This window comes from Pelophylax lessonae (assembly GCF_965119305.1).
Source record: "Pelophylax lessonae genome assembly, chromosome: 3".
NCBI lineage: Eukaryota > Metazoa > Chordata > Amphibia > Anura > Ranidae > Pelophylax > Pelophylax lessonae.
The window spans coordinates 176,498,966-176,514,860 of NC_138770.1; the positions used below are offsets into that span (position 1 = coordinate 176,498,966).

The 15,895-nt window shown below is 40.9% G+C and overlaps 1 protein-coding gene across 1 annotated transcript in view; it reads left to right on the plus strand.

The window, feature by feature from the left end:
* LOC309551296 (uncharacterized protein) overlaps positions 1 to 15,895 on the plus strand; it is a 71,298-nt gene that overhangs the window by 28,551 nt on the left and 26,852 nt on the right. The window contains exons 4-5 of the mRNA XM_082251825.1: positions 8,313 to 8,384; positions 14,274 to 14,356. Coding sequence (XP_082107951.1) covers positions 8,313 to 8,384; positions 14,274 to 14,356 — 155 coding nt within the window. The remainder of the gene's footprint in view (positions 1 to 8,312; positions 8,385 to 14,273; positions 14,357 to 15,895) is intronic.

Genomic DNA, 15,895 nt, shown 5'->3' on the forward strand with positions numbered 1-15,895 from the left:
AAGGCATCCAGTCACCCAATGGAACAAAGCAAACAATGGCTTATAGCGTAACATGTACAGGCTGTTTATTGCTTAAAATAGGTAAAAAGCAGCTTACAAGGCGGTGGTGGTAATAGCGCTGAGTGAAGGCTCCTTTCTCTGGCGATTCGCGTCCTATTCCCGCCAACAAAATGGCCGCCGCGTCTCCTTGTGTGGGCTAGCGTCCCCGTAGGCCCCTCCCGATGCGTTTCATCAGAGGTTGACGTCGTCTGGGGGTGTGGCCATACGGCGACGCCGTCGTATATATAGCCATAGAGATGGGCGGGCTTTGGAGTTATCCCGGAAGCTGGGCGTCTCCGGATGCGTTCCAGCGCCCGGAAGTAAACACATTAGCCACAACCAGCATTCCAACTGTAAGAGACCATTCATATGGTCTTCTAAAATGCTGCAGTGAATATGATGAAAAAAACGCATGTTGGTATGTGTCGCTTTTTTCTCTAATCCTAGGGCAAAGGAGATCTTCCCTATTCCTCTGATTGGTTCGCAAGAAAGCCTCATCCAAATCCTCATGTTTATATCCCTTTTCAAGGAATTTATTTCTCAATGCAGATGCCTCCCGCAGGAAATCAACCCTCCGGGAGCAATTCCGCTTTAAGCGTAGAAATTGGCTGACAGGAACGGATTTAAGCCATGCCGAATGATGACAACTGGTCGTGTCAATAAACCCGTTCCTGTCAGTCTCCTTGAAATGGGTTGATGTTATAATCTGACCCTCAACCACTCTAAGGGATCCTAGTGGTACTGTGTTTCTGGGTATCGATAAGTTCAGTGGGCATTGGAGGGGGGAGCAATATGACCAGGGGGGTCTCTAGATTAGAGACCAACTGGATCTATAAAATTAAATCCCATACCCCTCAGGGGTTAAACATTGATTGGGCTATCAATGCTTTTATTAATAATTCCTGATTTTTTAAAACTAAATTATTGCACCCCTCTATTGTATAATATTCTGAACGTTTTATATTCATCTTTTATATTCACCTTTTATATAGTTTTTATATGAGGATTTAAGTTTGCTGTGTATTTTGTTGTACATATGTGTACTTTTAATTGTAATTTTATTGGTGCTGGTGTGGTGGTTTCTCCTTCTTGCGATTTGGCCTGGAGCCACAAGATGGCGCTGCTCTCCGGTGCATTTACTATTGGATATTAATAAGGGTTTTTAATATCTGCTTATTATTATATCGATTCTCCTCTATATATCTATTTATTCGAGTCCTGTTGGAGCGAATATAAGAGGATGATCAAATATGGAAAATTAGCATTTTAGAAGACCATATGAATGGTCTCTTACAGTTGGAATGCTGGTTGCGGCTAATGTGTTTACTTATGGGGCGCTGGAACGCATCCGGAGACGCCCAGCTTCCGGGATAACTCCAAAGGCCCGCCCGTCTCTATGGCTATATATACGACGGCGTCGCCGTATGGCCACACCCCCAGACGACGTCAACCTCTGACGAAACATGTGTGTGTCTTTTCATCTTGGTGGCGGTCTTGGCATCTGGATTTTTCACTACCTGCGTGACATATTGATGTGGAGTGCTTTCCAAACACATTGTGGACTTTCCTTTATATGGACTGTTATATTTAGATTAGCGCTACACTTTTATTTACATGTTTTCTGATCTGGTGTTACATTTGGATCTGTGTTAGCAGCTTTTCGCCTACTTTTATTGATTTACTCAAGCGCAGCAAACATTTCTATTTAAGACTATTTATATATGGCCATAGATGTTTATCTAAAAAATGGCTAATATTTTCCATAATTTTCCATAATTTCAGATATAATTGGTCTACCAGACGTTTTTTTTGTAATTTTTGTGTAATTTTGGGAGAGCATAAAATGTGGGAATTTAGGTGTAGCTAATTTTTATGTATTCCCATATGTTTTTGGTTATTGTTTCTTCTAGGTATGCCAAATCAGTTCAAAAATGTATTTGTTGAACTTTTCAATGACTGAATATGAAATAGGGTGGTACCACTTGGGATTTTGTAAGATCTTTTTAAACATCTCCATGTACTGTATATTGTCCATGACCACAATGTTTCCACCCTTACCTGATGGTTTTATGGTAATTTCGTACATTTTAGCCAAATTGTCCAGGGTTTCTCTTACCAACATTGTTAGATTATTGTGACCAAGTCTAATAGACAGTGTTTGGATATCCCTACTAACTAGGTTAAAAAATGCAGCAATATTAGAGTTGAGACTGATAGATGGGAATGTATCAGGTTTGTTTTTTATACTTGTATCTTGTGATCTGATACCAGGATCTTCTAATTGTTGTATTCGTTTGGAAATATCAATTGGATCAATCTTAATTGGTTGGATCGTTATCTTCCAAGAGAGATTCAAGATCCTCCAGGGCTTTTTGTTCTTTTTCATTGGGTCTACTCTCTGATTTTAATGTTTTCTTTAGGGTATAGACTTTTTAACAATAGTTTACATGCAAATAGTTGAATGTCTTTTGTAGCTTCAAATTTGTCTAGTTCTTCGGATGGACAAAAACGTAAATCTGTTTGTAAAATCTGTATTTCTTGTGTCGACCGCTGGTGTTTTGAAATATTGTTTACATTGAGATTACTTGCCTTGAAATTTGGGAGTGAGTTTGTGTGTTCATTACTATTGTTGTTGTTGTTATGGGTGATGGTGGCTGTAGCTGAGGATTTAAAAAATCCCTAGAGGTGTATAGTAGTACTATATTACTATAATAGTGTTTATAGTACCAGGGAATACACTTTTTCTTTTTTAATATTTGAACATAGGGATGATGGTAATGTCCACTGTACAGTAAATTTAGCTCTCACTGTCTACAAATATTGTAATTGAACATTATTAAATATGATCATTCCTTTTCAATCTGCAGCTGCTGTAATTTTCTGAAAATGACTACCTCGAGGTGTTCTGTACACAGAATGTGTACAGAATGCCACCCAGAAACATCCTTTCCTGCTTGTGTGATTAGCTCACCGATTTTCCCAGAAGTCTGCACTAAGATACAAGTCAGATTTCAGGCATTCCCTGCAACAAAAATGTAATTTTTTGGCAAGATACTCCCAATAGGAAATCATGTCTAAAGGGATGCACTTTCTCATTAGTGCCCTGCAGCTGCTGCAACTGATTAATAATTATGAAACCACTCCCATCAGATTCACTTTCCCACATGGACACAAACACACAGGGATTTCTTCAGAATAACAAAAGGTAGGAATCTGCAACAAAGTTTTTTACAATCCTTGCTATGTACAGTACATAGATCACCCAGAGGGGAATGTTTTTTTCTCAACAAAAGTGAAGTTATGCTTTAACCACTTTACGTCTGCTCGCGGTAATACTACTGCGGCAGAGTGGTTCGTTATCGTCTGACGACGTAGTATTAACGTCGTCAGACACTCCCCCTTCTGGGCCAGGGGAGGAGCAGCGGCGATCGCCGCTGCTCTGCCCCGATCGCCGGGGATCTAGTGTGGAGATCCGCCCGCCTGTGTAAACACAAGCGGACGGATCTCCATAGTGACAGGGAGTGACAGATCGGACTGTTCAGCATAGCTGGACATCCGATCTGTCCCTGGCTCACACAGTCACCTCCCCCCCTACACGTCAGTAAGCACCAGGCATACATTAACCCCTCCCTCTCCAATAAAATTAACCCCTTCCCTGCCAGTGTCATTTTTACAGTAACAGTGCATATATATATAGCACTGATTACTGCAGTAATGTCACTGGTACCCCCAAAAGTGTCAAAAATGTCAGTCAAGGGTCCGACTGTGGGACTGTCCGCCGCAATGTCGCAGTCCCACAAAAAAAATTGCAGATCGCCGCCATTACGCGTTAAAAAAAAAAACACCAAAAATGACAGAAATCTTTCCCTTTGTTAGTAAACGCAATAACTTTTGCGCAAACCAATCAAAATACGCTTATTGCGATTTTTTTTACCAAACATAGGTAGCAGAAAACAAATTGGCCAAAAACTTTTTAAAAAATTGGTTTTTACATCTTTTTTGGGGGGAATTTCATATAAAAAAATGTTAAAAATATTGTTATTTTTTCAAAATAAACGCTCTTTTTTTGTTTATAGCGCAAAAAGTAAAAATCGCACAGGTGATCAAATACCACCAAAAGAAAGCTCTGTTTGTGGGAAAAAAAGGACGTAAATTTAGTTTGGGTACGGCGTTGCACGACCGCGCAATTGTCAGTTGAAGTCGCACAGCGCCGAATCGCAAAAAGTGGCCTGGACGGAAGACAGCAAAATCCTCCGGTGGTAAAGTGGTTAAGATAAAAAGCCTTCTGTGTGCAGCAGTCCCCCCTCAACCCCCCGAATACTTACCTGAGCCCCATCTCAATCCAGCGATGTTGCACAAGAGTCTTGGCTGTCCAGGACTCTTCCTCCTCATTGGCTGAGACAGCAGCGGGGTGCCGTTGGCTCCCGCTGCTGTCAATCAGTCAGTGAGCCCATGAGGAGAGAGAGAGAGGGGTGGAGCCAAACCGCAGCTCCATGTCTGAATGGACACACAGAGCAGCTTGCTGTGGGGGCAGTCAGCAGGAGAGAGGAGCCAGAAGTGTCACGAGGGACCTGAGAAAAGAAGGATCGGGGCTGCTCTGTGCAAAACCACTTCACAGAGCAAAAAGGTTATTCGGGTTCAGTGCTTTATCCTGGATACTGCCGTCATCCCTCTATGAAATGTAGAGCAGAAAAGTTCCCCTGTGGGTGGGATTTTTAAGGCAGGAACCAGGACTTGAGTCATTCAAATAGTAAATTTTATTTGTATAATTGACAGGTGATTTACACAAACTAAAATAAATAGTGTTACATATAACAGAACCACATGGAAAGCTAAATAGACATGAAAGAAAACATGGTCATAGATACGTCTTAGGAGGGGAGAGCTGTCTGAGATGGCTGGAAAGGACCAGACGCGTTTCGGTTTTGCCTTTTTCAATAGTCCAGTGAAGAGAGCCAGATCTCAGACTGGAAATGCAAGAAGCAACAGTTAGCACTCCAAAATTGACATTCATAGGAGTACACATGTTACAGCAGTAAAAAGAAAAATACATGTTTACAATAGCGTATTTTACATAGTATTTACTTTATCAATGCATATAGACAAAGAAGTCAATGGAGTGCAAATGTTGATACATACTCGGATGGAAAAGTTCCCTATATGACAGATTGTCACTGACCATGTGGAAAATTAAAATCCTATCGGAGTGTGGACACATAGTGCCAGAAGGCCGCCATTTGATCTGTGCTTGTTTGTAATTATCTTACACGTTAGAGTTGTTGGAAGAGTCACCCAAAATTAAGTTACTGAGTGGAGGAAAAACTGGGGGGATACCAAACCCCAATGGAACGGTTCCACAATTCCCAGTCAGTATTCACCACGAAGATCCCAAAACAGGAAGGTCCGCAGTATGGGGTATCTATAAAGAGAGTGAAGAAGAATATTGCAGTGGATGGGAACAATGTGTCATGTGGGGCAAGGCAATAGCAAATTAATTAGATGGTGGCTATCATCGATTACCATAGTTGTGGATGGAGTAATGCTTATCTTCTCATGGTCCTTGATGTGATAGAGTATATAGGGTTTCTCCTATTAATGGTCCCCAAAAGGACACGTGTTCTATAAGTAGAAAGAAAGGAATGGGTTCGAATATGTTATGGAAAAATATATTAGGCACCAGAAGGGGCCTAGTAAGGAACAGGAGAGAAGCGCCATTGCCAGCACCGTGCAGATAGTCATTAATGGATAAAGTGTGGTTGGTTCCCAAAAAGCGGAAAGAAGGGAGAGGTTAGCAATCGAGCAATAGTACCTAGCCGTTTACACGGGTCACGGCGAAATTCCCCTGTGTATTCACTTTTGACCAGGCTATCTTTTAGCGATCTCGCTCTGCGATAAGTGATCGCTGGTTTCTCTGTAACAAAAGGATTTAAATTAGGGTCACATGTTAGTAAATGCCAGTATTTACCTAAAATATTGTGTATTTGGTTGTATTGCCTAGTATACTTTGTTATGATCCTCGCTTGGTGTTGAATCTGATTAGCATTTTGTGTGATCTGTGACGTTTTTTTAAAAATTAGATCCTGTCTTTGTTGTATTTTTGCTCTACAATATGCTTTTTTAAGGCATGACTGTGAATAGCCCCTGGTGGTTAATCTTGCTCTTAATTTGTCTGCCTCAACTTTAAAAGAGAGCTCATCAGAACAATTACGACGTAAACGTAAATACTGTCCATAGGGGATGGATCTCACTAGGGGGGCTGGATGTGCACTGGTTTCATATAACACCGTGTTTGCCGCAGTCGGTTTCCTGAATAGTGTTGTAGTAATTTGGCCCTGTTGGTTTTTCTTGATGGTTATATCCAGAAAGTCAATGGAATCTCTATTGTAATTGTGTGACGGCGTCTGTGCGCTCGGGACACGGGGGATCCCGATTGGTCCGCATGCCTTACAGGCGTGGCCCACGCCATGGGCCATCGCGCAGGCGCGGGCATATTTAATGGCGGACGCTCTCTATTGAGAGCGCGCCGTCATTACTTGTGTACCAGAGACCAACAGGGTGAGTTGTTTTTCCTCTTACCGCAGAGATCATTTTGGACAACTTTCATATATCATGCACTGGTGATACTCCTTCTCCTCTACTCAAACACTCTTGATGCATGACCGTATACTATTCTCTCCTCCTGTGGCATACTTACCTGTTTATCTGATTCCTGGTACTATAATTGGTTGATCTATTGCTAACCTCTCCCTTCTTTCCACTTTTTGGGAACCAACCACACTTTATCCATTAATGACTATCTGCACGGTGCTGGCAATGGCGCTTCTCTCCTGTTCCTTACTAGGCCCCTTCTGGTGCCTAATATATTTTTCCATAACATATTCGAACCCATTCCTTTCTTTCTACTTATAGAACACGTGTCCTTTTGGGGACCATTAATAGGAGAAACCCTATATACTCTATCACATCAAGGACCATGAGAAGATAAGCATTACTCCATCCACAACTATGGTAATCGATGATAGCCACCATCTAATTAATTTGCTATTGCCTTGCCCCACATGACACATTGTTCCCATCCACTGCAATATTCTTCTTCACTCTCTTTATAGATACCCCATACTGCGGACCTTCCTGTTTTGGGATCTTCGTGGTGAATACTGACTGGGAATTGTGGAACCGTTCCATTGGGGTTTGGTATCTCCCAGTTTTTCCTCCACTCAGTAACTTAATTTTGGGTGACTCTTCCAACAACTCTAACGTGTTAGATAATTACAAACAAGCACAGATCAAATGGCGGCCTTCTGGCACTATGTGTCCACACTCCGATAGGATTTTAATTTTCCACATGGTCAGTGACAATCTGTCATATAGGGAACTTTTCCATCCGGGTATGTATCAACATTTGCACTCCATTGACTTCTTTGTCTATATGCATTGATAAAGTAAATAATATGTAAAATACGCTATTGTAAACATGTATTTTTCTTTTTACTGCTGTAACATGTGTACTCCTATGAATGTCAATTTTGGAGCGCTAACTGTTGCTTCTTGCATTTCCAGTCTGAGATCTGGCTCTCTTCACTGGACTATTGAAAAAGGCAAAACCGAAACGCGTCTGGTCCTTTTCAGCCATCTCAGACAGCTCTCCGCTCCTAAGACGTATCTATGACCATGTTTTCTTTCATGTCTATTTAGCTTTCCATGTGGTTCTGTTATATGTAACACTATTTATTTTAGTTTGTGTAAATCACCTGTCAATTATACAAATGAAATGTACTATTTGAATGACTCAAGTCCTGGTTCCTGCCTTATAAATCCCACCCACAGGGGAACTTCACAGAGCAGGTAAGTATAACATGTTTGTTATTTTTAAATGAAAAAAAAACAAGATTTTAGTATAAGTTTAGCTATCATTTAAATCCCCATAAAGTTTTTAACATAACATATCATAACTTTAGCTTGATTTATTGGTTGAGTTTGTTTTCTTGGTAGTTTCTCATAGTACTGATGCATCCTTACCAAAAAGCATTTGCAAATTTTTAAAGATATTTTAACACACTGGTGGGTAGATCTTTATTGACAAATGTTTTTAAACACAAGACAGTAGCTTTTCATTTTTGATCTTCACAAAGCTGTGAGAATCCTTGTGCTAGGCATAGAACTGTACTGTACACAACTACATTGGGACAGCTGCCAAGGAATGATAAACTCTTCCTAATTTAGAAGGACTGGAATGATAGTGAGTGATAGAACATGTTATGTATATCTTTCAGATGTACCTGTTCCGACCAGGAATGGTAGCACTTTGGAGCAAATGCCACAGCCCAGCGCCAAAGACTTTTACGGTGAGATACATGTTCAGTATGAATATTCACAAATACTTAAGTTATCTTCAGATTCTCTAGTTTTTACAAATCTTTTTTTATCTTTTTTCTGTACTTTTTTTTTCTTTGCAAATCTGCAGCTCCATCTTCAGTGTTTTGAGGATGTTATTTTTATAAAGATAGTGTTCATGTGGGGTATATGATGTCTTTTTTGTAAGGAGGCTTCATCTGCATTTCATTTTATAATTTCTATTGTAAAATGATTATACATTTTTCTGATTATAAATCAGTATGTATTAGTGTGAAAACAAGTCTCCAAAAGTTGCCATCACATTCATGGATTCTTTAGTAAAAATGGCTTATTGAATTCAGAAAAATGCAAAAAAAATAAAATGGTGGACTGCATTATGCTAAAATAAAGAGCTATTTTTATTAATGTCTTGGCAACTCCTGGGAGACTTGGACTTTAAAAATGGCGCCATGTGTTTTTCCATCTCAAGCGCTCACTGGTGTGACTCTTTAATTAGTTAGTGCTGAAATAGGCACAAGTGAGCTAAGGCCAACTCTAGACTAACCTTTGGTAATGTCTGTTTCTTTGCCTAATAGGACTAAACCTATCAGTCACTATTGTAGGTGGTCTTAAGAAGAAACTTCACCCCTCTCCTTATATAGCCAGGTTGTAAACAAAGAACACACTCGACAATCTAGCAGTATTCTTGGGGGGTCAGCTGTTCCAATGCAGCGCGCCCAGTCCCAAGCCCAAATTATTTTCTGATGCCATCAGGGAAGTCGCCTGTCTCTTCCAAGTTCCATAGCACATCATCAAGGGGAAAGCGGAAAAATCCAGCTGTCCTCCGACGCAGTTGTACAACCCATGAACTGTAAAGTACCCCACGAACTCCTGAGATGCAGGATGTGGGTATCACAGGAGGCTGCAAAAATGTCATTCTCACCAGGGTGAGAAAAAAAAGAAGTATAATAGAAGAAATTGGATGGGGATGACGAAAGTCCACTTTAGTGCCAGCTTTCTATGCAGTCACATATTTTTTTTTTTCTTTTATCAGTGGACCTCAGTTTACATATTAAGTGTCTAGGCACCAGGTCAAACACTTCAGCAAAATCCAAATATACCACATCCCCAGCAAACACAGTCCAACTTTCTACTCAGTTCCTCCTAAAGGGAGAGTACATTTGTTTGACATCTGTCTTTCATAAATCCTTTCTGGCTGTCAAATGGTGATACTATTTTCTATTACACATATTTTTGTATGTGGTTTGTTATATATCCCTCTTTCCTATAATAGAAGATGTACTTGTATATAGTTACCAGGTTAAGGTCCTTAATCTCTTTTCAAATATAAACATGCCACGCTGGCCTTAGCCTTTTGGTATCTTGCCAGACACTAAAGAGCCTCTAAAAACATGAAGCAAGAGCTTGAAAATAACCGAGCTCATCTCTTTGAGGTCTTGTGGGTGTCCAGGGCAAGTCAATGGTGGCTGTAGGAAGTACATATCTAAGCAGTACTTTTTTTTTCTCTGTGCGATGCAGTGCAACGCATTCCACTGTTTCGCATAGAACTATGATTAACAGAACTTAATTAAACCGTGTGCATGCCGAGATGAGAGTATCAGCACCACTGTTATCCTAACGCACACCAGCAGGTGCGTTCCAAAGCAGCCACTATTGTGAATGGGCCCTTACTGGCTTGCTATGTCTTCTTCTGTACTATGCGTGTGGTGGTGGCCGACCTAGTAGAAGAGCAGGACTTTGCTTCCTAAGGTTAGTGCTGCCCCTCTGATAACAAGTGATACGACGACTGGTGGGGGGTATCAAGATGCAGCAGGAGGTGGAGGAAGCTCAGATCCACAGAATTAATAAAGCAAAGGTAGGGAAATCCTTATACCGCAGGTCTTCATGTACAGCTTCCTCTACAGCAAGCAGCACAGTAGTGACCTCACCAAATTACACTCCAAAACTCATGAGACAGTGTGAGGCAGCTGTGCCTTAGATGATTTCACACTGCAGATCAGGAGTCTCTAGGCACCATCACATGTCAGAAGATGGACTTCTATATTTTTTTTAGAAAGAATTCAGTGTGCTGTTTAGATACAATAAACATTTCTAGATCTTCCGTGAAAAATAGCAAATTTTCACTTTTTGAGTACATCTAAAATGTTTTCAGATTTAGACAGAGTAGGAAAAAGAAAGTTACTGTCGGGCTTTAAATGCTGACCATGCCCACCTCCCCATAGAGGAGATTTCTGTGTGACATCCATCATCTTTTCAGGAAGTTAGGGGAAGCCTCCCTCATGGTGACTTAGCAGTAAAATCCCAACAGAGGTTCTAAACCTTCCTTACGCTAGAGAAGCAGGGTGGTGAGGTCACAATTTCCACCTCATCTAATTGGAGAAAGCTTTGTATTCATTAAATTAAATACAAGGCATTCTGTGAACAATGGCTGAGCCAAGCGAGTGACCCTAAAATGTCAGTGTGCAGAGGAGAAGTTGCACACACAGAACACCAGCAAGACCTAGAAAATTGTGGCTATCATTGTAGTAGTTTTTAATGCTACAATGATTATCAGCTTGACTAGCCACCCATCAGGTATGAGATATACACACTTATATTGTGCCAAACTGGACCAATGTGTAGGCAGGTGCCTACAATATGTTGTTTTTATTACTGTTTGGTATGTTTCTTTTAGGTTCTGGCTAGTGCAGGCAGGGGTTAGAGTATTTTTCAGTATTACATGTCTTCCCTTGTATATATGTCACTTCCTTTTTGTTAAGGTTATATATATACACAAGGAGGGCCTGCCTCATGGTGTATTTCGCCATGGGAAGAGAGTCATGAGCATCGCAGGAACTATGTAGCCATTCTACCAGCAGCATCACCCTTTAATGGGACCTGATTATGGGTAACCACACAGTTGGACTCTGAGCATGGACTATCCTGAGGTATGGGCTGCACCATTAGGGGGAACAGCCCAGCAAACTGTGAAGAACTGCTCTGTATGTGACAGTATTTTGTCTACCTCTGTATTAAAAATGTCTTCAAGTAAACCAAGTTCTTGAATAAAGAGAAGTTGTTTGGTTTTATTTACTAAGTAAGGGGAGTCAAGTGTGACAAGTGTATTCTTGGCATATCCTAAGGACTGGGGATTTAGGAGCAAAAGCCTTGGTTAACCCTCCAGGTTATAAGAGTAAACATTACAGTTAACTTTTATAGTTAAAGCTGTACCTGTGACATTGGTTGTACACCTAACCAAACTGTCAAACCATCAAATGGCTTGTATAATAACTGATCACATGTGCAGCACCATAGCAGTTGAAGATTAAACGGAGGCCAAGATGGCAGCTTCCTTGGCTGAAAATGATAGGAGGCTCCAGTTTAAGGAGGAGTGAACAGTGAGAAGGAGAAGCAGCTAGCTGGGAGTGGAAGCGGTTGTGGTGTGGCTGGTAAAGGAGGTTCTGGTTGTGAGGAGCAGCTAAAAAACTCATGCACCTCACTAAGCGGCAGGGTTTCCATATCACAGCCTGATACGGTACAGAACCCCCTTAGGAAATGAGTCTGTAAGTCATGATGTGCATGGCCTTGCAAGATGAAGTATGGTGGCTTCCCTCTGTGCCTACAGGCTGAACACAGTAATGATATAGTGTGATGAGTGAAGACAAGCTGGTGGGGACAAGAGGGTGCTTTGTGCTACTTGCTCAAAATTACTTAGTCGTGTTTCGGGACAAGTAGGAATAGATCATGTCGCCGGCTGAGGAGAGATGTGGTCCTTTTGGATGTATATGTGGGGCCCTGAAGTGTAATGCGGCCTCTGGCCTGAGATTGTCACCAATCCACACTGAAGTTAAGCCAATAGTGTACTGTAATAGCTTGTAATACTCACTGTTTGCCCCTGGCATGAAGACCTGCTAACAAATGCAAGTATGCAATACAGATAATTCCTGCAGTTCAGCACTGTGCAAGTTTAGGAGATATTCACAGTACCTACAGGTAAGTCATATTATAGGCTTACCTGTAGGTACAAGTGGTAGTACAGAGTTTACCACCACTTTAACTTTTCAACATTAAAATATTTTTTCCTTTAAAAAAGATCATAGGAATGACAAAAAAAAATCTAATTTCTGTTCTATGTTGTATTTATAACACACCTAGAATTCCCATTTATTTTCCTTCAAACTGGAGTTTCACTTACAATTTATGAATTATCTTAACATCAAGGAGCCCCTACAGTGGGTATAGAAAATAATCACCCCCTTTTAAAATAATCACATTGTTGTTTTGCAGCCTGAAATTAAGACAGACAGGTTTTTGTTTTATACAACTGGTGCAACTTATAACATTCAAGTGAAAGAACACCAACATATCAGAAAAAAAAATAAAATAAAATAAAAAACAGAATCACTAAGTTGGAAAAAGGATCACCCCCTTGTGGCAGTATTTTGTTGAACCACCTTTTGCTTTCATTACAGCCTTTAGTCTGTTGGGATATGTTTCTACTAACTTTGCACATCTAGGCTTTGGAATATTTTTTCACTCTTTTTTGCAGAACTGCTCAAGTTTAGGTAAATTTGATGGTGGCCATTTGTAGAGTGCAGGTTCAAGTCATTCCACAGATTTTCAATGGGGTTCAGATCTGGGCTTTCACTTGGCCATGCAAGGACATTCACTTTTTTTCTCCTTCAACCACTGTGTGGTCATTTTTGCTGTGTGCTTTGGGTCAATGTCATGTTGGAAGGTAAATCTTCTTCCCAATGAAAATTTTCTGGCAGAGGGCGGCAGATTTTTCTCAAGAATTTGACAGCATTTTGACCCATCCATTTTTTATTCTATCCTGACAAGTTCTCCAGTCCCTGCTGCAGAGAAACGCCCCCATAACAGGAAATTACCACCATACTATACTGTAGAAATGAAATGGTGTTATTTGGATGGTGGGCTGTATTGGACTTCTGCCAGACATATAATTTCTTGTTGAGGCCAAATAATTCAATTTTAGTCTGATCTGACCATAACACCTTTTCCCCATGGCCTCAGAATCTTCACGGTGTGCTTTGGTAAAGCTCAGTCCTGACTGCATGTGGCCTTTCTTGAGGAGTGGCTTTTTTCTTGCAACCCCCCCATGCAAGCCACATTTGTGGACAATTTGTGATATTTTTGTCACATGCACACAATGACAACTCTATCATAAATTCTTGCAACTGCTTCAGAGTTGCTGTAGACCTCCTGGTAGCCTCTCTGACCGGTTTTCTCCTAGCTCTTTCATCCAGTACCTTTCACTTATTAACAATAGATTTCACTGTGCTTCTAGGCATTGATAAAGTTTTTGAATTTTATTTGTATGCATCTCCTGACTTGTGCCTGTCCACAACTTTATTCCTGAGATCTTTTGACAGTGCCTTGCCACCCATAGTTGATTTGTTTGCTTTTTGATTTGTTTGCTATGTGGTTAGTTTGACCACATAGATTGTTTGTTTGCTTCAGTTGCACTACCAGGGACTGAAATGCTCCAGAAAAGCACTTTTCATGCTAAGCTAAACAAAATGACCACAGTTGATTACAGTTGAAAGTCAAATGGCTTTGTGTGCCATTGAGAAGGTGATTAGCTACACCTGATTGAGTTTTTCAAGTCATTTTTAGGAGGGGTGATCCTTTTTCCAGCTCAATGATTCTGTTTTTTAATTTTTTTTTCTGACATGCTGGTGTTATATCTTATACGTGGGTGGTATAAATTGAGTAAATACAGCTGGATAAAATAAAAACTGTATATGTCTTCATTTCAGGCTGCTGCAGGAACAAAATGTGATTATTTTACAGGGGTGATTCTTTTCTATACCCACTGTAACTATATGTTCATGAACTCACTTATCTGCATCTCATATATGTGTGTAATACTTTTTTAGCTTATCCCTGGGATAAATCCAGCCTTAAATCGATGCCTGTGAATTTGAAGAACTTTGAAAAGCTGGATGCCTATGCTGTGCAGGCAAGTAAAACTGGCTGTTCGTTAATGTGATACACAATTATGCTTTCTGTGGGTGTCTGTCATTCTTATTTGTATTATGCCAGCAAGCTATATATACAGTATGTCATACCGGAAATGCAATGCTAAGTGGCAAGTGAGAACATTTTCCTGCTCACTTACACTGACTGACATAATAGCCCTACTGCAAGATTAGAGCACACAAAGGTAGAGAGTAACTCATCGGATTTATAGGTATACATCCTTTAGGATTACCTTTAGGCAAACGAATCACTTTGGTGCAGAAAACATTCCTATATCAGGGTCATATATGACATTTTAAATCAGAGACTGCCAATTAAAAAATAAGCATTTTATATATAAAGTAGCAATCTATATGAGCAGAGTTTGTTCTGTAAGGGAGGGCTTTACAAACTTGCTTAGAATCTAGGAGCCAGCTAAAAAAGTTAGGAGCCAGTTTATTAAATCGTCTGCCCAGCGCCCCGGAACTGTATGTCCGGGGCGTCCGGCAATAAGAATTGCTCACACATGGTACCAAGCAAAAAAAAGACAGAAAATGAACACAAAAAAAAAAACATTTTTTTTTTGTTTGTTATAAGTTTTTGCAAATAAGTAATTTTTCTCCTTCACTGATTTGTGCTGATGAGGATGCACTGATAGGCGACACTGATGGGCATCGATGAGGTGGCCGAACAGTCTGTTGTTTACCGGGGCGCTCGGGTTCGACACATCACGGAGCGGGGGGACAGATTATTGGGTGGGGCTGGGGAAGGCCTTTGACACCGTTCCCCACAAACGCTTACTGTACAAACTAAGGAAGGTAGGTATGGACCATAGGGTGAGTACCTGGATAGAGAACTGGCTCCAGGGGAGAGTCCAGAGGGTGGTGATTAATAGGGAGTACTCGGATTGGGTGGGTGTGGAAAGTGGGGTCCCCCAAGGTTCTGTCCTGGGGACAATCCTGTTTAATTTATTAATAAATGATCTAGAGGAGGGGATATCTAGTACAATCTCAGTATTTGTGGATGATACTAAACTAAGCATGCCAATATCTTCTATACAGGATGTGGAAACCTTACAAGCGGATATGAACAAAATAATGGGGTGGGCAACTACATGGCAGATGAGGTTTAATGTTGAAAAATGTAAAGTAATGCACTTGGGCGTCAGAAACAGGAAAGCAAGCTACTCACTGGGGGGGAAACCTCTGGGTGAGTCTAGGATGGAAAAGGACTTGGGGGTACTGGTAGACAACAGGCTTGGCAGTGGCATGCAATGCCAAGCCGCTGCAAGCAAAGCCAACAGAATACTGGCATGTATAAAAAAGGGGATTCACTCCAGAAATAAAGAGATTATTCTCCCACTCTACAAGACTCTGGTCCGGCCACATCTGGAGTATGCTGTCCAGTTCTGGGCACCGGTCCTCAGGAAGGATGTGCTGGAACTGGAGAGAGTCCAGAGAAGGGCAACAAAAATAATTAGGGGAATGGAGGGCATCGGCTATGAGGAAAGACTACAAGCACTGAACTTATTCTCTCTGGA